Below are 23927 nucleotides of genomic sequence, written 5' to 3' on the forward strand. Positions count from 1 at the left end.
GGTCCACAGCAGCAGCAAAACACAGCTCAGAAACCACCCTGTAAAAGCCCCAAGCTCCCAGAGCACGAAGGCACATCTTCATTCCAAAGAGCGAGAAACTGAGAGTTAGCGACTTGCACTCACTTTATTTTTTTGTTTTTTAATTTCTTGCATAGATTTCTTTTTCAATTTTTTATGCAATTTTTTAAAGGTTACACTCCATTAAAAGTTATTACAAAATATTGGCTCTATTCCCTGTGTTGTACAGTACATCCCTGTAGCCTATCTTACACTAATAGTTTGTACCTCACCCTCTCCCACCCCTTTAAGGCCCCTTCCCCACTGGGAACCACTAGCTTGTTCTCTATATCTGTGAATCTGCTTCTTTTTTGTTTTATTCACTAGTTTGTTGTACTTTTTAGATTCCGCATATAAGTGAGATCATACAGTATTTGTCTTTGTCTGACTTATTTCACTTAGCATAATACCCACCAAGTCCATCCGTGTTGCTGCAAATGGCAAAATTTCAGTCTTTTCTATGGCTAAGTAGTATTCCATTGTATGTATATAGCACATCTTCCTTATCTATTCATCTGTCGATGGACACATAGGTTGCTTCCATACCTTGACTATTGTAAATAATGCTGCTGGGAACATTGGGGTGCATGTATCTTTTCGAATTAGGGTTTTTGATTTTTTTCGGATATATGCCCAGGAGTGGGATTGCTGGGTCATATGGTAGTTCTATTTTTAGTTTTTTGAGAAGCCTCCATATGATTTTCCACGATGGCTACGCCAATTTACATTCCCACCAACAGTGCGCAAGGGTGCCCTTTTTTCCACACCCTCGCCAACATTTGATATTTTACACTCACTTTAAATTTAGAGAATCACAGAGGGTTCCAGCAAAGCAAAGGATGTTTTCTACTTTGTGCCTGTGGTCGGTGCCATCCTTGTGCAGCCCCCGGGTCTGCTGGGGGTCCCCGTGCCCCTCAGTGCTGGGAGGAATTGCCTATCCCCTCAATTCCACAGCACGGGGATGTTCAAAGGCTTCTTCAAATGTCTCTGAAGTCCTGAGCATTTCTGGGCTTCGAGCTGTCTTGGGTACCAGCATTCTTGCATGCTGCCCTGTCTTATAGGCTAATAACCCCAACTTGAACTTCAGCACCTACTTTGGTTTCCTCAAACGCACAGCAGCAGTCACGGCCACAGGATCACTGGAGGGTTTCCGGAGGGGCGCGCTACCCAAGGTGCCTGACTTCCTGCCTCTCACCAGCCTCTGTTTTCCCCTCTTATCTCTGCTCGTCCGCTCCGCCTGCTCAGAGGGCCCCTGAGCTCCAATTTCTTCTCCTTCTAGTGTATGGAGCAGCTTCCCTCCCTTCTGAAGCTGGAGCAAGCCGCCATGCAAACGTTCAGCAAACCCTCCTACTCCAGGCACTTATCAAAATATTTTTCTCAGTGAAGACAGTTCTTTCCTTGAAAGACATTCTGGTGTCACCCGTTAAGTTTACACACTTTTCTTTCCTTCTTTATACCGGTAACATCACTGCTGCTATTTGATGCTCCCAGGCTCTTTGGAAGCCATGGTATGTGGGCTCAGGGACTGTGGGTTCCAGCCTCTGCTTCTCCACATGATAGCCCTGTGAGCCCAGGCAAGTTGCCCATCATCTCAGATGAGGCTCAGTTTTCTCATCTGTGAAATGGGAATAGCACAAATGCCTATCTCCAGGGACCAGAAGGATGATGAAATAAGATCATGGATGTGAGAATAATTTGCAGTGTGCAAAAACACTGCAGCAACATCGGCTGTGGTCATTATAATCATGTGGCCAAAATAGTCAGTCAACAAACACTTGTTTTTTATCAAGTAGGTCCTTGTCCAGGAAGGGAAGGAAACAACTGCCCATACAGGCCATGAGCATCCTGGACACAGCCGAGAACTTGGGGTCAGGCAGAGAGGTCCTGGGCCTTGGGAAGACCTTCCATGTCATCTTGTAATACCAGGCCTCTCTCAAAGGGCTGTGGAGAGGCCAGGAGATGGCCGCCTTGTTGAAGATGCTTGTCTTTCCTTCTTGCCCAGCTTATTCCTACTTATGCCAGGAGGCTCAGTGCAGCCCACCTGAGGGGTTCCGAATTCAGTGTCTGGGCTGCCAACTGTCAGTCGGGGTCCTCTAAGAAGCGGACACCAGGTGGACCAGTGGGCAGGAACTTATTGGCATAAGTGCATGTGAAGGGAATGTGGAGGGACCAGGGGAGGTGGAGAGATCACAGACATGGGACCAGCCCAACCCCCGGTGGAGAGGAGAGGGACAGGGCTTGGGCAGAAGGGTCTAGGTGCTGCACAGGACAGGGAAGGTTCAGCAAGGCCCTGACACGTCCTCCAGCTAAGGTCAGCCCCAGAGGAGCCCTGTGTGTGTCCCAGGAACAAGGCTGCCTTAGTTCCCTGGCTGTGTTCCGCCAGTGGCTGTGAGCTGCCCCCCAAAGCCTGGCCTGGACACCCGGGGTGAGGGATTACAGAGCACAGGGGCTGTGGCCCTTGGTCAGGTCCAGCCCTGTAGTCGGGGGTCTGTGAGCACGTCCTCCTGCCGCCACTGTGTGGTAGGCCACGCGCCTCTAGAACAGCGCACTCAGAGGAGGAGTGAGACAGAGTGACGTCTTCCCTGGGGTCCCAAGGTGGTCAGGGTGGCCCCTGTACTAGTCAGGGCTCTCCAGAGAAACAGAGCCAATATGGGGTGTGTGTGTGTGTGTGTGTGTGTGTGTGTGTGTGTGTGTGTGTAGAGGGGGAGAGAGAGAGATTTAGTTTGAGAAACTGGCACATGTGATGGTGGGCGCTGGAGACCCAGGGAAGACCTGATGCTGCAGCTCGAGTCTGGAGGCCCTCTGGTGGTAGTGCTCCCTCTTCCTCAGGGACCTTAGTCATTACTTCTTAAGGCCTTCACCTGATTGGGCGAGGCCCACCCACATTCCAGAGAACCGTCTGCTTTACTCCAAGTCTACTGATGTAAATGTCACCCTCAGCTAAACTGGTGTTTGACCAAATATCTGCCTTCTGTGGCCCAGCCAAGTCGACACACGACACTGACCGTCTCAGTCCTACCCTGTCCCTCACTCCCCTAGTCATCTCACCCTGGTACTGGTGACACTCTGGAGTCACCTGCTGTTTGTGTCACTCTCCCTGGCAGGGACCGCATCTCCTTGAGTGCTGAACACCATCCCCCCTACCTTCCCCGGCATCCAACAAAGACTTCCACTTGGCTGCGTGCCGAATAGATAAGAAAAAAAAATCAAGGACTTGAAAGCGTGGTCCAAGCTGTTGAAGAACATTCACCTGTGAAAGTCATTAAAAATAGTCAGTCTCACCAAATTCCTGGGCAGGGAGAAGGCAGCTTGGCCTCCCCTTCCCACAGCCGAGCAACTCAACCCAGAGGGGTTTGGGATTCACCATCCCCCCACCACCTGACCGTCCATGGAGCAGGGGCTCAAATGCCAGGGCCCCTGACTCCCAGAGGGAGATTCTTGCCAGTTACCTGTCATCTCGCATCTCACGGGGCCCTAATGCTGAGGGTTCTACAAGAATCTCCCCATTTTCTAGGAGGGGGCAGCAGAAGACATTTACCCACTCTCGGGACTCAGAGATGAAGAACCTGCCAGAATTCACGAATGTGCTTGGTGGGCACAGAACACGTCCCCAAACAGATCCCCAGATATCCCAGAACTCGTTCTTCGTACACTGGGTGTTTAATGAACTAGCAACGATGTCCTTTTTAATATTTTATGAGCCACGGAGCTCCCTGCCGGAAGCAGTGGAATAGAGACTTTTAAGTCCCAGACCTGGGCTCCAGGACTCATCAGCTTTGCCTGGGCGGTCTGCAGGGGAGATGCAGCTAGGAATGGTCGGCCGTGTGACTCCTGGAACAGCAGGTGCATCCCCTGAGCATCCTTGCTAATTATTTCTTGGGTATCAGTCTTGTCAAGCCCTTATAGACAGCAGGCACCAAGAGAGACCCCAGAATCCGGTGTTACACCCTTGCTGGCATCAGGAGCCCTGGTCCTGCTGTGCTGCTTCTCTGGGCTGTGGTTTCCCCACCTGTGTAATCAGGACGGACGAGTTACTTTCTATAGGCTGGTGCAGCTGCAACCTCCGTGGTCAGGATCTGGCACATTGGGGCAGGATCTCGGGTTGGGCCCAGGGCTCCTGGAGAACAGGCACCCAGGGTCTGCTACCACTCATGGGCTCACACTACAGGGTGGTCACAGATGCCATTGCTGGAGTGTCCTGTCACCCAAGGGGCAGTGAGATGGCACGAAATAAAATGGTCTCAAAATGGTTTCTGTCATGTGAGTTTCTATTGTGTGCTAGTGTGGGAGGGAGAATAATGATCCCCCCACCTCCAGAAGGTGTCCACATCCTACTTCCTAGAACCTATGAACAGGTTAAGTTACGTAGCAAGGGAATTAAGAATGCAGGTGGAATGAAGGTTGCTAGTCGACTGACTTTGAGATGCAGAGATTATCCTGGGTTATCCACGTGGGCCCAGTGTAATCACAAGGATGCTTATAAGTGGAAAAGGAAGGTGGAAGAGAGAGAGCCCGCAGACAGCTGTATGGGAAGGTTTTGGCACAAGGTTGCTGGCTTTGAAGATGGAGGAAGGGGCCATGAGCCAAGGAAAGCAGGCAGCCTCAGCCAGAAAAGGCAAGGCGTGGATGCTTCCCTAGAGCTTCCAGAAGGAACTCAGCCCTGACAACACCTTGCTTGCAGTCTAGTGAGACCCTTTTCAGATTTTGACCCCCAGAAGTGTAAGATGATACTTTGCATTGTTTTAAGCCACCAAGTTTGTGGTAATTTGTTACAGCAGCCATGGGAAACTAACAGAGGTATGCATACTGCATCCATTGCCTTAAGCCTCACCCACAAAAAGGCCTACAAAGTTTCTACTCCTTATTATACAGATGAGGAGACTAAGACTCAGAGAGATTCAGGGAGATGACATCATGGTCCCTGAGCAGGTCGATACACTGGTCAGTGTCACCCTCAGGACACAGGAACAATAGGAATAACATTTCAGACAGAGAGGCATGGAATGCAGGACATGGTTGCCAAGGTGGTGGGGCAGGGGAGCAGGCTGGGTCCCCCAGAGTCACCACTCAGGCTCAAGCCCCAAGTCCTCCCTCCTCGCTGAATCCACAGGCAGCCCATCTCCGCTGCAGAGCAGATGCTAGAGCTGCTGGCAGGAATGTGGCGGGTGTCATCGCCAGTGAGGATACAAGAGCTTCTGTCTCTGAGACTGAGCAGGAGCTGCCACCACTCACGGTGCCAGAGGTTCAACCAGATGCAGAAGAAAGTCTTTTTCCTCCTATCTTCGGTGCACATCAGTGCCTCTTATGGGTGGACTCTAGCAGGAGTGGGCTAGCACGGAGTCCTGGGACTGTGGTCTGCGGGCTTCTAGCCCCAGGGACCCAGGAGAGATTCTAAAAGGGTGATCTGGGACTGAGTCCCAGTGGGCAGGATCTGACTCAACTAGTGAATGGTGGAATGCTCCCGGCACATGTCACCCTCGGGCCTTTGCACCTGCTGCTCTGCCTGGAAGGCTCTTCCCCCAGGTATCTGCCTGGCCCCGCGCCCTCACTTCACTGAGTTCTCTGCTGCAGTGGCATCTCTTCAAAAACATCTTCCCAATTACAGTAGCTCAAACAGCATGCTCTCCTCTTCACGATCACTCACCCTGATTTAGTTTTCTTCTTTTACTGGAACTTTATCAACTACCGGAACTTCCATAGTTCTATGTTAATTTGTTCAGTATCTGTCTCCTCCACTTAAATGAAAGCTCCCTGAGGGCAGGAACTTTTCCTGTTTTGTTCTTTGCAGAGAACACCAGCACTTAGAGCAGAGCCTGGCACGTAGTAAGTGCTCATTAAACAGTTGTTGAAAGAATGAACGAAACCAGAGTACAGAGTACACCTCACAGCACAGTGTGTCCTCTGGTCTCCAGAGCACGCTGCTTCTCGAAGCTCTGTGCTTCACGCTTGGAGTCGTTCATGGCAATTGGACAAGAGGCTGACTTGCCCTGGGAACATGGAAGAGAAGAAGGCTAAGAGGGGGAGACAGGAGTGAGGGACCTGTAGGATGCAGACCAGCCATTTTCACCAGGGAGATGTTTCAGAGAATTTGGACTTTCTGATGTTTTTGCCTTGATAGTTTCTACCTCTGCCCTGGAGAGCTCTGCCTCAGGGTAGACGTTTTCCAGGTTAAAGCAAAGCATGTGTATATATACGAAGTCCCCCCGTTTCGAGACTCCTTGCAGTCACTCGCGGTGGCAGGGAAGGCTGTGCCTGCAGGAATGTCTGAACGTGTGCTGAGAGGGAAGGAACCGGACGTGGAATATCGTGGAAGCGTTCAGGATAGGCTCCAGTTCAAAGTGATCGTAGTCAGACGTGGAGACTGATGCACGACCTGAAGGCTGCCCTTCCGTAAGGTCAAATCTCAAGCACTTGAGATTAGCGCTCACAGAGAGCTAGCTTTTGGTATATTGTAGGTGCTCAATAAATGTGTGTTGAATAAATGAACAAATACACGAGGCCTGCTTAAAACAGGTGCACAGGTGGAAGGCATCCTAACTCTGTGCAGTGGCCCGAGAGAAGGGAGGAGGGGGCCTGTCACGTGCTAAGGACCTGCGGCACCCGGGCGCATCCCAGTGGCTCGCCCGTTACACCATTCCTCAGCTAAGAGATCTGCATTCTCGCCCCCACTTTACAGGTGAGAAAATAGAGGCTCAGGGAGGTTGGTACAACCTGCCAAGGGTCACTCAGTTGGTAAGCGGTGGGGCTGGTTCTTGAACCCAAGCTTGCCTGGCTCTTTGTTTATAAAACCACAGAATCTGGGTTATACATTGTTGACCAAAAAGCATGAGGACAAAGTTTGGCTCGAATGGAATGCGTCTGGAGGAGAGTAGCTGAGCTCAGCTTAGACCTTCCTCCAGCCTCAGGAAATAGAAACGAACCAAAGCTGACGCACCGCCTTCATTTTGCAGACTGAGACCCAGAGGGGTGAGCGCCTTGCCTGAGGCCCCAGGCAAGTCAGTGGCTGAGCAGTGTCCGGGCCCTTTCTCCTGGCCCATGTCCCCTGTACTCTCATTGCCCCCTCCCATCCCCAAAGGCGCAGGAGATGAGCTTTGGGCCAAGTTCACGGGAGGACCAGCCTGCATTTGACGGTGGCCCCAGTGGTTCTAACCTGCTAGACAACCATGATCACCCTGCCACTATCTTTTTGCTCCCATATCAGTGGTTTATTGGAGCAAGAGTGGCCATAACTTTTACAATCCCTTGTATTTGGCATATGGGAGAGTAAGTACCACAAAGCTGTGAGGGAACCTGGACACATGGTCCTCATCATAGGGATGAAGAAGCTGGAGGTTAAAGGTCAAGTGGCCTTGCCACACCACACCCTAGAGGCTTCTTTTTTTCTCTTTTTATTAAGTATTAGCGACTCCATCTTCTGCTTTATAGGAGTCAAGGAAAAAATTGAGGCAGCTTATAAGCAAGTGAGCACATGTGCATGCACGTGTGCATGTGTGTGTGTGTGTGTGTGTTACAGATGAAACTCAGGGCCCTGGAAGGAGAAGGAAGAACCTCTACCAGGTTGCACAGAGCTATGGAGAGGTAGCACACCATGGAGGTTAAGAGCTCAGATTTTCTGAGCCAAGCTGCTGGGGTTCATACTCCTTCATTGCCATTTCCTGGTTATGTGCAGCCTTTGTCTTGGGGCCTCTCTCTGTGGCACTAACCTCATTGGATTGTTTTGAACCTTTAAATGATTTGGTTCACACAAAAGACTTAGAACAGTGCCTGGAAATCGCCTACAACATGGGAAGAATTTCTGTTGTTTTTCTAAGGGGAGGAACCAAATTAGCCTCTGAGCGTCCTGGCAGCCAGGGCAAGAAAGGCACTGGGGCATCCACAGACTCTCTCTTTAGGAGAAGCAGATCAATGTCTCAGGAGAGAGAGACTTTACTTACACACGACTCAAAAAACCGTTTACTACAAGGGACCCTCCAGAGGGGGGTCTTGGGACTCATAATAGAGCCTTGAACTAAAGTTAAAGCAATTGAAAATGATATTTTTCTATGCTTTCTTTTTTTATACAGACCCTCTGTAGGAGCTGAAGGTGCAAGTCTGAAGTGCAGCTTAGAGAAGGCCATTGTAATAGAGTCTGCACTGTGAGTAAACTAGGTCACCACTCATTCGATGCCCACTTATTTATGGAGTTTTTACTGTGTACCAGGTACAGTGCTAAGCCTGAAGGATAAAATATGGAGCAAAACCAGACAGGAGCCCTGGTCCTGAAGCAAGCAGTCAGTGAGAGAGCCCGACAGGAGCCAGGCAAACCTCGGGACTAGTGTGAGATTGCCCCAGGCCAGGAGCTACAAAGGGAGGAGTGTGGAGCTCCTTTGGGATGATTAGAGGGAGATCAGGGAGAGATTCCTGGAAGAGGTGGCAATTGAGCTGGGGTGAAAAGATGTGTTGACATTAACTAGGTGAAGGGAGACAGGGCAGGAATCCATCCACAGTCAGAGGGTTGATCATAAACCAGTGAATACCTGTGGCTAGGTGAGGCAGACATTGACCTGGGAGGAAGCCCATTTTTGTTGTCATTTGCTTTCTTGTTTGTTTGTTTTTAACAAGTATTTCCACTATATCTACCTCCAAAAGCTACTTCTAATAGCTATTGTTCATCAGGGATAATTCACCTATTATACACCGTGTCAGTTGATTCTTACAAGTATCTTCTGACATACAGAGCAGCCTTCCATGAATGTTGGCTACTCTTGTTGGTATTGATATTAACTCCAGTTCCTTACAGAAGGCAACTGAGGTTTTAGCTGCCAAGTGACTTTCCAGGTTATATAGGGAGGCAATCTGCTGTAGCCCAGCTCTCTCTCACTCCAGTGTGAGCCTTTGGTCCCATTGCCATTTTGCCCATTTCAAAGCCACAGCTTGTTTCGACCAGTTGATCCTATATGCATGGGTTTATTTCTAGGCTCTTTGTTCTATTCCATTGGTCTGTATGTCTGTCTTTATGCCAGTACCATACTATTTAGATTACTATAGCTTTTTAGTTTGATATAATCCCACTTGTCTAATTTTGCTTTTGGTGTCATATCCAAAAAAATCCTTGCCAAAACCAATGTTATGTAGTTTTTCCCCTCCATTTTCTTCTAGGAGTATTTACAGTTCCAGATCTTATGTTTATATCTTTAATCCATTTTGAGTGAAGATCGGTTGGCCATATATGCAGTGGTTTATTTCTGGGCTCTTTATTCTGTTTCATTAGTCTATTGTCTGTCTTTGTGTCAGTACAATACTGTTTTAATTACTTTAGCTTTGTAATATATTTTGAAATCAGGAAGTGTGATGCCTCCAGTTTTGTTTTTTTCCTCAAGATTGTTTTGGCTATTCATGGTCTTTTGTGGTTACATATGAATTATAGGATTATTTTTTTCTATCTCTGTAAAATATGCCAATGGGATTTTGATAGGGATTTCATTGAATCTGTAGATCCCTTTGGGTAGTATGGACATTTTAACAACATCAAGTCTTCTAATCCATGATCATGGAATATCTTTCCATTCATTTGTGTCTTTCATCAATGTTTTTTCAGTGTAAAAGCCTTTCACCTCCTTTGTTAAGTTTATTCCTAAGTATTTTACTCTTTTTGATACTTGCAAATGGGATTGTTTTCCTAATTTCCTTTTTAAGTAGTTCATTGTCAGTGTGTCGAAACACAGCTGATTTTTGTATGTTGATTTTGTATCCTGCAACTTTACTGAATCCACTTATTAGTTCTAACAGTTTTTGGTGAAGTCTTTAGGATTTTCTATACATAAGGTCATGTTGTCTGCAAACAAGGACAATTTTACTTCTTCCTTTATGATTTCAATGACTTGTATTTCTTTTTCTCACTTAATTGCTCTGGTTAGGGCTTCTGAATAGAAGTGGTTGAGAGTCATAGCCTATCCTTGTTCCGATTCTTAGAGGAAAAGCTTTCAGTTTTTCACCATTGAGTATGATGTTAGCTATGGGCTAAAGTATCTTCAACAAACAGTGTTGGGAAAACTGGATCACTATATGCAAAAGAATGTTTGACCCTTATTGTACACCATACACAAAAATCAACTCCAAATGAAGCAAACACTTAAATGTAAGGCCTGAAAATATAAAACTCCGAGAAGAAAACAGGGAAATTTTCACAACATTGGTCTTGATAATGATTTTCTTGAATTTGACACCAAAAACACAGGAAACAAAACCAAAAATAGACAAGTGGAACTATATCAAACTAAAAATCTTCCTCACTGCAAAGGAAATAATTAAGAGAGTGAAAGGCAACCTACATGAATGAGAGAAAAGATTAGCAAACCATATATCTGATAAGGGGTTAATCTCCAAAATACATAAGGAACTACTACATCTCAATAGCAAAAACAAACAAACAAACCAAAAAAATGAGTTATCTGATTTTTCAAAGGGGAAAAGGACATGAATAGATATTTCTCCAAAGAAGACATGCAAATGGCGTATATATATATATGTAGTTCAATGTCACTAATCATCAGGAAAATGCAGATCAAAACCACAATGAGATATCACCTTACACCTGTCAGGATGGCTATTATGAAAAACACAAAAGACAACAAGTATTGGTGAGGATGTGGAGAAATTGGAAACCTTGTACCCTCGCACACGGTTGGTTGGCATGCAAAATGGGGCAGTTGCTGCAGAAGACAGTTTGGAGGTTCCTCAAAAAATGAAAACTAGAACTACCGTATGATCCAGCAATTCCACTTCTGGAATTTCATCCAAAAGAATCAAAATCAAGATCTCAAAGAAGTATTAGCACTCCTATTCCTATTAGCACCGCAGCACTATTTACAATAGCCAAGACGTGGAAACAACCTAAATGTTCATTGTCGGATGGATGGGTAAAGAAAATGTGGTGTATACATACAATGGAATATTATTCAGCATTACAAAAGAAGGAAATCCTGTAATATGTGACAACATGGATGAACCTGGAGGACATTAGGCTAAGAGAAATCAGCCAGTCACAGAAGGACAGATTCTGCATGATCTCACTTACATGAGGGATCTAAGATAGTCAAATTCATAGAATCCAACTGTGGAATAGTGATTGCCAGGGACTGGGGTGCAGGGAAGAGGGGGTGGGAAGTTGCTATCAATGAGCATAAAGTTTCAGTTATGCAAGATGAACAAGCTTGGGTGATGCCAGGAGGCCTGCTGTCTGTGACCACCTCCCATCAACACCATCCTCTGAGCTAGGCTTGCATCACCCCGTGGGCAGAGGCAGTGCAGCAGTGGAAACGCCAGCTCTCCTGTGTGACACGGGCACATCACATCATCCCACTGAGCCTTGGTTTCCCCATCTGTTAAATGGCAGGGCTTTTGTGAGGCTCCTGCAGACCCCGCATCCATCACTGTTCACCTGGCGTGGCAGTGAGTTGCATTCTGGCTCCCACTTGAGAGACTCCTTCGAGCAGAAACCATGCCTTTTTCTTTCCTTAACCTCTGCACCCACGGCACATCACAAGCTCTCAGAAGCCGCAGGTTAATTGAAATGAACTGAATTTGCTTCCGGTAGCTTCTCAGCTCCGCAGTTTCTTTTCATCATCCTTTGAGGTGTGCGGAAAGAAAGATCAGACAGATCCAGGTTGGAACATCGACTGTCTCCCTTTCGACCTGGGATCTCCGGCGTATTACCTAATTTCCTGAGGCTCAGGGGACCAAACCACACTAGGAATCGCAGGGAAGTGTGTAAGACACCCAGCCCAGAGTCTGGCACACAGTAGGCACACAATAAATGTTAGACTCCTAGCGCCTGCCTGGTGTCCTGAGTCCCCTTGAATAAAGGCGAGTCTTTAACTGGTACAAGATCTGGTTACATAACGGGTCCCTTTCCCAGCCCGGAAGTTGACCGTGCCTCCCAGAGGGGTTTCTTTCCAGTTGGGAAATGCAAATTCTCATTCTTTTTTCAAGTTTTCTGGAGTTAGGGATTAGAACACGGCCAGGAGTATGAATGAGGTGTGAGCCGGGAAGCGAGGGCGAGGGTGGGAGGCTGAGCCGGAGGGGAGGCCCTGGGGTAGATGGGATGAACTATTGCAATGGCTTGGAAATTCAAGCCGATGGACTCCTCTGGGAGGGTTGTGTTCCATAGAAAATGACTTTTTGAAATGGCTCGTAGACGACCAGTTTCTAAAGCCCTTTCCTCTCTCTCCACAGACAGCTAGTTACGACTGCATGTGTCGGTCCCACTGCTTCCCCCTCCACCCCACAGATGCCGTGCCCCAGTCTCCTATAGAACCTGCACGATTCTGGGGTTCTGCACTTGCTTTAGAGACTTTGTCCGTCTTCCTGTTTAATGCCCGGGTTCCTCCCACAACACCTCTGACAGGTGGTCATCAGGCCTCTCCTTGCTTACCTCCAGGGATGGGGAACTCACTGCTCAAGAGACCGCCCAGCCCACCCTTGAACACATCAATCAGACAGTTCTTTCTAGTGACGAGCTGACATCTGATGCATCACAGCTGCTGCCCTTGGTCCTTGTCTGGCTCAGGGCCAAGGAAAACAAGCCCAACCCCACCCACATCCAGGCCCCTCCCCCCAGAGCACCCGCTCCTCTGGACTAAACATTAGCAAATATGAGTAGGGTCCAATCACGTTTATCCAACGTAGTTTGAGCACCTGCTGCATACCAGGCCCTGAATAAGACCCAGCCTCTGGTATGACATGTCACAAGCCTCACACCAGCATAAGCACCTGCCCAGAGCTGGTAGGACTCCGGTGATGACAGGGCAGCGGTGGCGGCCATTCACTGGCTGCAGGACACCCCCAACACCACGCCGCATGCTGTGTTCCCCCAGCATGGTTTCCTGCCCCTTTGTGAGTGGGATCCCTGCTCTGGAGGCTGATTCCAGGCCTTCACCTAAAGACTGGAGGAAAGAGATATAGTTATTCATGGGCTCTGGGTGAAAAAAAGAATGCAAGAGTCAGTCCAAAGCACTCCTCCCTTGCTTCCCAAGTGTAATGAGATCGCTGCTAAATTTACAATCTAGACATTCGCCTCAGTCTGATGAAAGTGATGGGCAAACAGATGGTTTAGTTAAAGCCAAAGGATGCTTCCGGTCTCCTTCAGGAATTCAGGATATAGACCGAAATTTAGGAAGAGAGAGGAGGAAAGAGGGAAGGTGGGAGGGAAGGAGGGAGGAAGGGAGGAGGGTAGAAGGAAGAAAGGGAGGGAGGGAGGAAGGAAGCATTTCAAAGATCTGAAAGGTCTGGTCCTGAGTCCCAGGGAGCATAACTGAGCATTGGGAAGGAGCAAAGTTTTTGGAGCCCCTGCTTGGGTTCTAATCCCAACTATTCCACTACCAGCTGCTGACAGTAGTGGCCTCCTCTGGTGCCCCATCACATCATCCCAAGGCGCACTCTGACTTCAGCCCAGCTATGATGACAGTCCCATGAGAGCACAGAGGCAGGTTGCCGTTTCCCCCCACCTCCAGCACGCTCAGGCCTTCTCCGCGGCCAGGATGCCACTCAGCTCGTCTGCAGTGCCATGTGGACATGTGGGAGTTAATGCCCCTGGGGGCAGCCTCCACCCTGTGACAGTTCTGGGAGATGGTCCATGGGCTGCTCAGATGTCCAGCGGAATTGACCCCTTTTGTCCGTAGAAGCCTCCTTCCTCAAGACATGCCTCATGCAACCTCTTCCTTCCATGCCTCACACTCCCCACCCCTCACACCTGCTTTCTGCAACCATCATTTGTGTCAACTTGCTGCACCCAATCCTTGTCTCAGGCTCTGCTCTCAGGGATCCCAGTTCTCCTGAATGTGGGCAAGTTTCTCCTCTCTTCTCACCAGCAAAATGGGAACACTAACAGAGGGTGGTTATAGGAGTGTTAAACAAGTAAAGGCACAGGAAGCATGTAGAACTGTGGCTGGCATAGAGTAACCTTCAGCAAGTAATACCCATTATTATTTCAGTATTGGCCTTGATGGTGATGATAGCTGAAGAAGAACCTCACGAAGTGATATAGATCCAAATGGAAGAAGGTGAGAAGGCTGGCTGAACCTAACACGTTGGTATTCATCCCGCAATCCCACCCTCTAGGAATGAACCATCCCAGGGAAGGGGGAGGAGCAAGTGCAGCTGGTAAATTTCCATCTTCCCCACCGTCAACCAGTTGTTCTTGCAAAATAATCGGAAGATGTTGCCCTTTTATATTTTAACAAACAAAATTTAGCAAGACGCGCTGAAACCCTTTTTTTCAGAATATTTTCAAACAGGAATATTTTTTAAATTGTTCACAAAAATTTTTTTAATGTGCAGATTTGAGAGTTTGAATTGGTGGTCTGTGTCCGTCACTTTGGTTTCCAAGCCACACGGTGATAGAAGCATTTCCAAACATCTTTTTTCATAGAATACCTTCTATCAAAAGGTTGCTTTGTTCTCTCTCTTGTTAAAATGTCACCTTACCTTGAAGAGATAGATTGCTTATACCTTAACTTTTAAGACCTCTGCTAGGCAGCTTTCTGTCACGGTCACTGGAGCTGACAACAGGCTTGTGCCTGGAGCGAGGTGGCAGGTCTGCTGCTCTGTCTTTGTGCTGCCTCTCTTCATTTTATCTTTAATCTGTGGTTTCTTTGGAGGATTCTTTATCAGCCTCCTGTACATTTGTCACGGTTGATTCCATTAAAACTGAAAACTATCATTCTCAAATCCGCTAACCAGTAAATTGCATACATACCTTCAATATATCACTCTACGCTGAAAGCAAAGAAAGAAAAAGGGCTGGCAGCTCCTGTGCACGGTGGAGCCCCCATACCCCCCTCATGTGGGCCATGTGAAGACTCCAGGGTTGGTCCATAACGAAACGTTGTAAAAGTATAAACATGAGTTCCAATATCTTTTACTTCCCCCCTTCTGACATCCCCCACTGTGGATCCTACTGCTGTCAGTAATAAAAAGAAACCAAACCTGAGTTAAAAACCCAATGATTTCCTCCTCTTAAATACCAATAGCAGTTGAAAATCAGTGCTTCGATGAAACCTCCTATTTTTAGAAACACCGAGGACTGCACCGTGCTGAGTTCCGTGCTGTCCCCAACACGTGACTGCAAAGGGCCATCGCCCTAGGCTCCCACCAAAATCCCTCGGCCTGCCTTGTCCCAGGGCCCCTCCGGGTCACGAGAACAAGTCTCCAGGTTGCTCTGTGCTTTGCTCTAGCACGAGGTGATAAATGCTAATGGAGGTGATCACATGTGGTAGCTGCTGTAACAAAGAACCACAAATCGGGTGGCTTTAGGACAGCAGAAATGTATTCTCTCCCAGATCTGGAGGCCAGAAATCAAGGTGTCGGCAGGACCTGCTTTCTCTCCCAGCTTCTGGTGTTGCCGGCAATCCTTGGCTTAAAAGCCGCCTCGCTCCAGTCCCTGCCTCTGTCATCACGGGGCCGTCTTCCCTGTGCGTGTCTGTCTCTCTGTCTCTTCCCCTCTTCTTATAAGGAAAAGAATCATACTGGATTAAGGGCCCGCCCTCCTCCAGGATGACCTCATCTTAACTGACATCGAAATGACACCTGCAAAGACCCCGTTTCCAAATAAATTCACATTCCCAGATACAGATTAGGACTTAAACATATGTTTACGAGATCACAATACATTATAGTGTTTTGTACCCATTGTCAGGTTAAGGTAAAAGGAAGATAAAAGGAGGAAGGGCCAGGAGGTACTGTACCAAGTACCTTCTGTAATAGTTAACGGACTTCTAGTACTTACAGCTCAGTAAGAGTCAGCCCTGTTCTAAGGACTTCGTGACTGCTGACATTTAATACTACTGGCAGCCCCAATGCTGTTATGCTCATTTTATAGATGAGAAAACTAAGGCACCGAAGCATTAAGTAACTGGCTTGGCATCAGACTAGGTGAAGGGTGGTGATGTCGGGATGGAGACCCAGGCAGAGTGGCCCCAGAGTTGGGGCTCTTAAGCACCTCCCCACCGTTACACGACCCATCACAGGTGTGCTGAACTGTCAGGTGCCAGTGCACCAGATCATCACACTGACCCCTCTGGAGCCCGAGGAAGCGGGTGCGTGAGGCTCCGGAGGCCTGCAGGCTCCACAGCTTATGGGCAGCAGATCCGGGGTGGAAGCCAGTTCAGCCCATCTGCACGGCCTGTCCCTTTCCTCTTCGTCACACACCTCTTCCCGTTTTTACTCAGGGTGCGGCATTTTGCAGGTATTTCAGGGCCTGAATCACGCTGCCCTTAACCTTCAGCTCTTTCTCCAAGTTTGCCAGGCTCGGGCACCACTTCCAGACCGCGCAACATTGATCTGGGAAACTTCAGGGCTGTGAGTTGGACCTGGTCAAGAACGTCTGTTTTTCTTTATTTCGTGTTGCGGTGTGAAGCGTGGGCGGGCAGAATGTGGGCTCAGCCCTTTGCGACAGTGCAGACAGGAGCTCGCAGGGTCCCGTAGCCTCCAGCTCATCACCCCCGTCCCCCATCGCCATGCTGCCCACTTCCAAATCCCCAAGGCCATCCAGGCTCCAGCCACAAAAAATGTCTCCCAGACCTGTCCCTTGGAGACTCCTGGCCTGTGTTGTCCACGTGGGTCCCGCTAACACGTGACACATGAGCCAAACACCCCTCCAGATGTGTGCCCACTACCCAGTCCTCACACCCCTGAGAGGCTGGCACGAGGGTCATCACTGTGTTAGAGGTGAGGATGGGACCCAGAGAGGCTGAGCGATTCTTCCATGGGTCCCCAGCCAGGACCCGACATCTAGGGCCGTGTGCTTGAACACCAGGCTGGCAGCTGCACAGCCTGAGTTTGCAGCCCCCCTCCCTTCCAAACCCTCCCTCCTAGACCCCAGGCAGCACTGGACAGATGTACCCCACATTTGCCCTTATTAGGTTTTGCATGATGCTGGTTTCACTCGTGCCCGCTAGCCTCCCAGTGGGTTACTTGTCCCTGAAAGGGGGCACCGATGGGCATCTGCAGTGAACCAGGCTCCAGGCTGGTGCCCTGCCTACACTCCCCCAGGTGGATGTCATAGTGACCTGGAGACACAGGTGGCCTCAGCCCTACCTTACAGGTGAGACCTAAGGCTTGAGAGGTCAGATTCTTTTCCCATGTCATACAGAAAGTGAGTGGTGGTGGTGGGGTTGAACCTACAGCTATCTAATTTCAATGGCTCTGCATTTGTTTCCCTTTGCTGCTGTAAAAAATGACCACAAACTTAGTGGCTTAAAACATAAATTTATTATCCTACAGTTCTGGAAGTCAAAACTCCAAAATAGGACTCAATGGGCTAAAATCAAGGTGCCAGCAGGGCTGTGTTCCTTTCCGGAGGCTCTAGGGGAGAATCATTCCTGTCCTTTTCCAGCTTGTAGAGGCCACTTGCATTCCTTGGCTCACGGCCCCTTCCTCCTTCGTCAAAGTGCGTCCCTCCTCCAACCTCTGTTTCCATGGTCACTTCTCTTTCTCTCTCACTCTGACCCTCCTGCCTCCCTCTTATAAGGACCCTTGTGATGACATGGGACCCACCCAGGTAATCCAGGGTAACCTCCCCATCTCAAGGTCCTTAACCTAATCACATCTGCAAAGTCCCTTTGGCCATGAAAGCTAACATATTCACAGGTCCTGGGGATTAGAACATGGACTGATTTGGGGGGTCATTATTCTGCCTACCTCAGACTTTTTCTGCTCTTCAAAGTGCTTCCTAAAAGACAAAATAACCTTTTGTCTGGTGATGTTTGCCTCCTCTCTCTGCTCAATGCCGTCCATGAGGTTCCCCCTCCAGGCCCCCAGGATGTTCTGGATTCACTGCCTCTGTGATACGTGCCATATAAAGTTAGAATCACACTTCTTGATGTACTTCTGCAGGTTGTTAGTAGGTACCCCAGCAAATACATTTGGGAAAAGTGGAGCCAAACAAAACTAAATGGGTGTCTTTCCTGCAGGACTTATTAGAACCTTTACTATTCTAATGTGAAGTTTGAACCACCAAGAGACAGAGTGCTCATGCAATGACACTAAACTTCTCTGATCAAGGAATCTGGTTTCCATGGAGCCTCTCTTGGGATTAGAATTCCACAAAAGCTTGTTAGGAAATGTGATGTGATGGGGACACCATCTCGCCGGTGCAGGGTCTGCGGCTTTTGTTTAGCACAGTGCCTGAAGCCTAGTAGATGCTCAGTAAGTTCATGCTGAGAATTGGCTCTGAATGGCCTGTGACTTCCATCAACCAGGCCTGAGACCCTCCCTTTAAAAGGCCAGTGCTGTCCCCCCGCAAGGGCTCTGTGTTCTGTAGAACTGATCAGAGTCGATGATATGCCTGGGGTACCTGAAACTCAGTTATCTGCCCATCAGCAGAGCCAGGCAAAGCCAAACCACCCCCCCACCCCCCGCAAGACATCCTGGTCTGCGGTCACTGGCCCGGCCATAGACCTGCTGGCCTTGAGGCTGAGGCAGAGGAGGATTCAAAGCCATGTCCCCCCTTGACCACAGGCCCATGGCCTCCAGGGAAAAGAGGACATTAGAATTTACCTGAGGAAGCCACTCACCCCCTTCCTGCCCCAAAGGACTCTGTGTCCAGCCAGGCGCCATGGGGAGGTTTTGAGCAAAGCAAGCTTTTCTTAGTATTGGTGGACATCTATGGGGGTCTCCCACCTGGGAGGGGCCTCTGAGCCCCTGTACCAGGCCACAAGGCTCTCTGAGGCCCCCTCTTGACACACTCTTTTAGCAACTTTCAAATATCCAATACAGTATTATTAACTATAGTCACCGTAATGTCCATGGCATCCCCAGGACTTATGTATTTTCTAACTGGAAGTTTGTACCTTTTGACCACCTTCCCCCATTTCACTCACCTACCACCTCCTTCCTCTGACGACCACTGATCTGTTGTCTGTGTCTATGAGCTTGGTTTGGGGTGGGGAGAGTTAGATTCCACACATAACTGAGATCACACAGTATTCGTCTTTCTCCGTCTGACCTATTTCACTCAGCATAATGCCCTCAGGGTCCATCCATGTTGTTGCAAGTGGCAGGATTTCCTTCTTTTTTAAGGCTGAATAATATTCCAGTGTGTGTGTGTGTGTGTGTGTGTGTGTGTGTGTGTGTTTATATATATATACCATATTTTCTGTATCCATTCATCCATCAATGGACACTTGGGTTGTTTCATGTCTTGGCTGTTTTAAATAATGCTTGGAGACATTTTTGATTGTCACACTGAGGGGGTGCTTCTGGCATCTAGTGGGTAAGAGGGCAGGGGATGCTGCTAAACGCCTTACAATGCACAGGACTGCTCCCATCACAGAGAGTTCTCTGGCCCCAGATGTCAGAAGTGCCAAGGTGGAGAAATGCTGCTTTCAGGGAAGGCAGTGGGTTTGCCAGCTGGGTTGGTTCAGCTCAGATCAACAAGCACGAACTTGGCACCTGCCCTCCACCGGGCACCAGGAACTGAGCTTCAAGGTGCTCACAGCAGGTGGAAAGGAGGTGCCGATGACAGTGTGGGGAGAAAGCACCGAGGTGGGAAAGTACAGAGGGCTGTGAGAGCCTAGGCTCTGGCATCGGGAGGGAGGAGAAGTTAGCCAGGCAAGGAAAGGCAGGAAGGACATTCTTGGCAGAGGGAAGGGCATGGCCAAGTGCAGAGAAGCAAGAAAGCACAGCGTGTGTAGGAAAGATGAGATGCATGTTTGCACATCCAAGAGAGATGCATGCAAAGATGGGGGCAGCAGGAGAGAAGCTGAAGGAGAGCCATGGGCTGGGCCATGGAGCCTGAGCTTCACTCTGTGCAGAGTGTAGAGGCCAGGGGGCCTTTTAGAATCAAGTGCACTGGTGAGATGGGTGCTGATGCTGAAGCGTGCAGAGGGGGTTATGGTCAGAGCTCCACAGGGCACGAGAAGACTGGACCCAGGAGAGCAGTTATGGACTACTGGGATAGTTCAGGATAAGGTGTGAGAACCAAAGCAGCTTGGCACTTCCAAAGTTGGAAATAGAGTGAAGCTGACTGATGATTTTGCCCTGTCAAGTATTTAGTTGTTGCAGGTTGGCTTCTTCAGGAAACAGAGGCTGAGAAGGAGTTAGGAGTACAGACGTTTCCCTGGGGAGTAACAGCTGGGCAGGGAAAGGGCGCAGCAGGATTGAGCAGGGGGAGGGTCAGACCACAAGGCCACCTGGCGAGGTCTCTGCCAGCCCCGGAGGGAGCCCCGGAACAACACTTGTGCATTACATGAGTCCCTGCTGGGCAAGGATGGCTGCGCCCTTGTACCACAACCATGCTCAGTCGTGGGCTGGGACCACTATGAGAATAGCATTTCCTGGGCTTCAAAGATGAGACGAATGCGCATGAAGCTAAGAGCTGGAGGCTGTCAACTAACCAACCTCCTCACAGTCCAGAAGCCAAGTCCTTTCCTGAAGGGAGCCTGAGTGGCGCATCTTCATGTCTGCCAGGCCAGTCGCATGAGATACGCTTCGTCACCCATTCAGGGGAACCACAGAAGAAGGGGTGTGGGACAAGTAGAAGCAAACTTTTTATGAACACAAATACAACAGGAAAGTTAAATGGATGCTTTAAATGAAGAAGGAGATCAGAACTTTTAAGAGGAAGAAGAGAGATTTTTGCTCCAGGAAACTCTAAAAGTTGAACACTGAATTTAGCTGAGAGCTTCCTGGCAGCCAAGGTGAAAAGGGAATTTAAAAAGTTCTAAAGTTCTCCTTATTTTATATGGAAAGCATGTATGTCAGGGAGGAGAGATAAATATTTTCTTGCCCTAATACTCGAGGACTACTTTGTCACATGAATGTTGCATTTTTGAACTTTGAGAAATACTATGGTTTAGTGCATGCTGCAGAAACATTACTCATTCAGCTGTTTCTTCCACTTAACCCTTAATAAATGCTAGGAAAAATATTAAATTACAGCTTACAAAAGAGACATTCTGAGACAGTTTTTAATATACTCCTGGAAATAATATACCAGAGCCTTCTGGGCTTGCTTCTTGGAGAATCTGGAGAAATTTAACAGCTTTTTTTTTTTTCCTACCTAAGAAGAGCAATTTCACATGGCCTGTGACGCAGAGCAGTGTTTTTAGGGATGACGCCCACTGTGTCTGGAATGGAATGTCCACAGGAGCCGTCACCGTAGCCACCATCCCTGTAGGAGGATGAATATCTAAGTGCTGAATATTTAAATCCATGTTCTAAAAGCGTCTCCCCTGATCTGATTATTGTGATCTCAGGGGTCTAATCAGACAGCCCACATTTGTGCATATGTCCATGGAGGTTTTCACAATTAAGGGCTTGGCAAAAAAAAAAAAAAAAAATGACAGGTTCACTGAAGCTGGACATTTGCAATGTTCAGCCTGGGAAAGGCCTGAATCACATGGGTGAGCGTGAATCCTGGGAAGGTTAGCTCTTTGAGAATATTCCAACCCAGGTTTCTGTGTTTCAGAGGGGCTTGTGGAAAGGACCCTGGAGGTCATTTAGTTCAATCCTCCTTCTGAAGATAGAATCGACCCCTGGGCATCCTGAGCAAGTGGCAATCTGACCTCTGTCTGGATGTCTCCTATGAGGACGAGCACACAGGGCCAGGCAAACAGGAGGTGCTCAGTTATATTCATGGAACCAGAGTTTAGCATATGTCACATCACCCAATCATTACAGGAGCCATGTGAGGCACGGGGCACTGCCCATCTACCCAGTGGTAGAGACGGGATTTGAACCCTGGGCATGCTCTGCTTTGCTGTGGGGTCGATCAGGAGAGCCTGGTTCTCTCTTGGCTCTTCTCCTGGCCAACTCAGTGACCTTGGGCAAGTCATTGCATCTCTCAGGGCCTCTGTTTTCCAACGTTTAAACAAAGGCTTGGCACTCCATGGTTTCAAAGATCCCTGCCAGCTGCATCCCTGACAAGGAGTGTGCCTTGGATGGACCAACCATCCCTGTGGGACCCAGCATCCGACACAGCGGACATCCTAACCCCACTGAAATCTGTGCTTGTCCCTGTTGGCAGCCTTCCAGACATTCCTGGGCAAAGAGGACGTCTCCCGAGAGGTGGAGGAGGTCCTGGCGGAGAGCCGCGAGCAGAGGAACAGCCGCCTGGTGTCCGTGCTGGAGCTGCTCAGGAGTCCCTCCGTCCGCTGGCAGGTCATCACTGTGGTCATCACCATGGCCTGTTACCAGCTCTGTGGCCTCAATGCGGTGAGCGCTCCTGCACAAGCGGAGGAACCAGAGGGAGGCATGGGAGAGGGGCGGTTCAGGGCCTGGACGCCCAAGTTCCAACCCCAGCTCGGTGCCATTGGGCAACCACATAACCTGATCTTCAGTTTCCACATCTGTAAAATGGGATAACGTAATACTGAAAGAAATAATCCATGCAAGGTGTTCAATAAAGCAGCTAGCCCAGAATTACCCCTTAATAAAGGCTGCCTATCAGTATAATTACTTATCCTTAGAAATACTTAAAAGTCATATTTCTTAATAAAATGGGTATTAGGAAGTCATAAGTGAGCAACACTGAGATGATTTAAATAAAAGTACCCTCGGCTGGGCTGGCTTCAGTGCACAACTTGGCCTGAGAAAACCTCAAGGCTTTAAAGAAAAGGTTTCTTGGGGCCTGAGTTGACGTGGGCAGGGGAACCGGAGGAGGGAGTCTTCCATGGGGTTCCCTAACCCTCTGATGGACAAAGCCACCCCTTCTCTCTTAGGGGCTCCAGAAGGTAGAATTCAGGAATTTGAGGCCTAGGAGGCAGACTTAGGATTATTATTATTATTGTCCCTTCTGGAAAAGAGTGGGTTGCCTCCAGGGGTGGTGAGTTCCCCATTCATGAAAGTGTGCAAGCCAGCTGGCCAGCCACTTGGCAGGGATGAATAGAGGAGATTCTTGTACCGAAGCATCCAAACTACCTCTGAGGTCACTTACGTAGCTCAGGACAAGTGTGGCTAGGCCTAGACGGAGGGAGAAGGGAACTTCTGAAGAGGTCTGGGTAAAATAGTTGCCCTGTGTGTATGAGCCTGGCATACAAAAGTCAGCAGGGAGGGTGTTTGTGGGTATGTAGGGGAGGTGACCTGATAGGGAAGTAGTTCCTGTCCGAAGAGGGAAGATGACAGCACAGGAAGTTACAACCACAAGGCTCTGCCTCATTTCATCAACTCTTAATTCTTTTTTTGGAAACATTGGGATGAAATGAAATCATCTCCCTACTTATTTGTTTAACCTTGGTCTGGTCAGCAGAATGAGGGAGCACCTGGGTTAACAGCGTGACCTTGGATTAGTCCTGTCGTTTCCTCCTCTTTGTAAGACCAAGGTCATGGTAGACAGTCTCAAATGCACCCTGCCTGTTCTGAGAAAGCAGAGAGAGAATGTATCCACTCTTTAAAGTTAGCATGTGGAGTCATAAAACCACATATGGAATCTGTATTTAACGAGGCATTTAGATTGAGAACCATGACATTTCTAAACAGAATTCTCTCCTCCGCTGGGACATAATTTTCCAATTTGCATACCCTGTATAACTTTATAAATTCCCCTCGGGTGCATGTATAAGCCCCACTGCATAAGCATAGATGGAAAAAAATGTCTCTCCGCTCCCAGAGCCAGCAGTGCTGAGATCTCAGCCACTCTCCTCGCATTGACTGCGTTCCATCTCTTTTCTTATCGTTGTGAGAACATTTAGCATGAGACCTTCCCTCTTAACAAACGTCCAAGTGCACAACACAGTATTGTTAACTCTAGGCACCGTATTGCGCAGATCTCTAGAGTTTGTTCATCTTGCTTTACTGAAACCTTACACCTGTTGATTAGCAACACCGAGTTTTCCCTCTACCAGCCCCTGGCAACCGCAGTTCGACTCTCTGCTTCTATGAGTTTGACTATTTTA

The 23927-nt window shown here is 48.6% G+C and overlaps 1 protein-coding gene across 4 annotated transcripts in view; it reads left to right on the forward strand.

Moving 5' to 3' along the window:
• The window catches only part of SLC2A9 (solute carrier family 2 member 9), a 233560-nt gene that overhangs the window by 123221 nt on the left and 86412 nt on the right, over nucleotides 1-23927 (forward strand). For all 4 annotated transcript variants that reach the window (XM_059924186.1, XM_059924182.1, XM_059924183.1 and 1 more), the window contains one exon: nucleotides 22061-22248. In XM_059924186.1, coding sequence (XP_059780169.1) covers nucleotides 22061-22248 — 188 coding nt within the window. The remainder of the gene's footprint in view (nucleotides 1-22060; nucleotides 22249-23927) is intronic.

This window comes from Balaenoptera ricei, chromosome 5 (assembly GCF_028023285.1).
Source record: "Balaenoptera ricei isolate mBalRic1 chromosome 5, mBalRic1.hap2, whole genome shotgun sequence".
NCBI classification, from domain to species: Eukaryota; Metazoa; Chordata; class Mammalia; order Artiodactyla; family Balaenopteridae; genus Balaenoptera; species Balaenoptera ricei.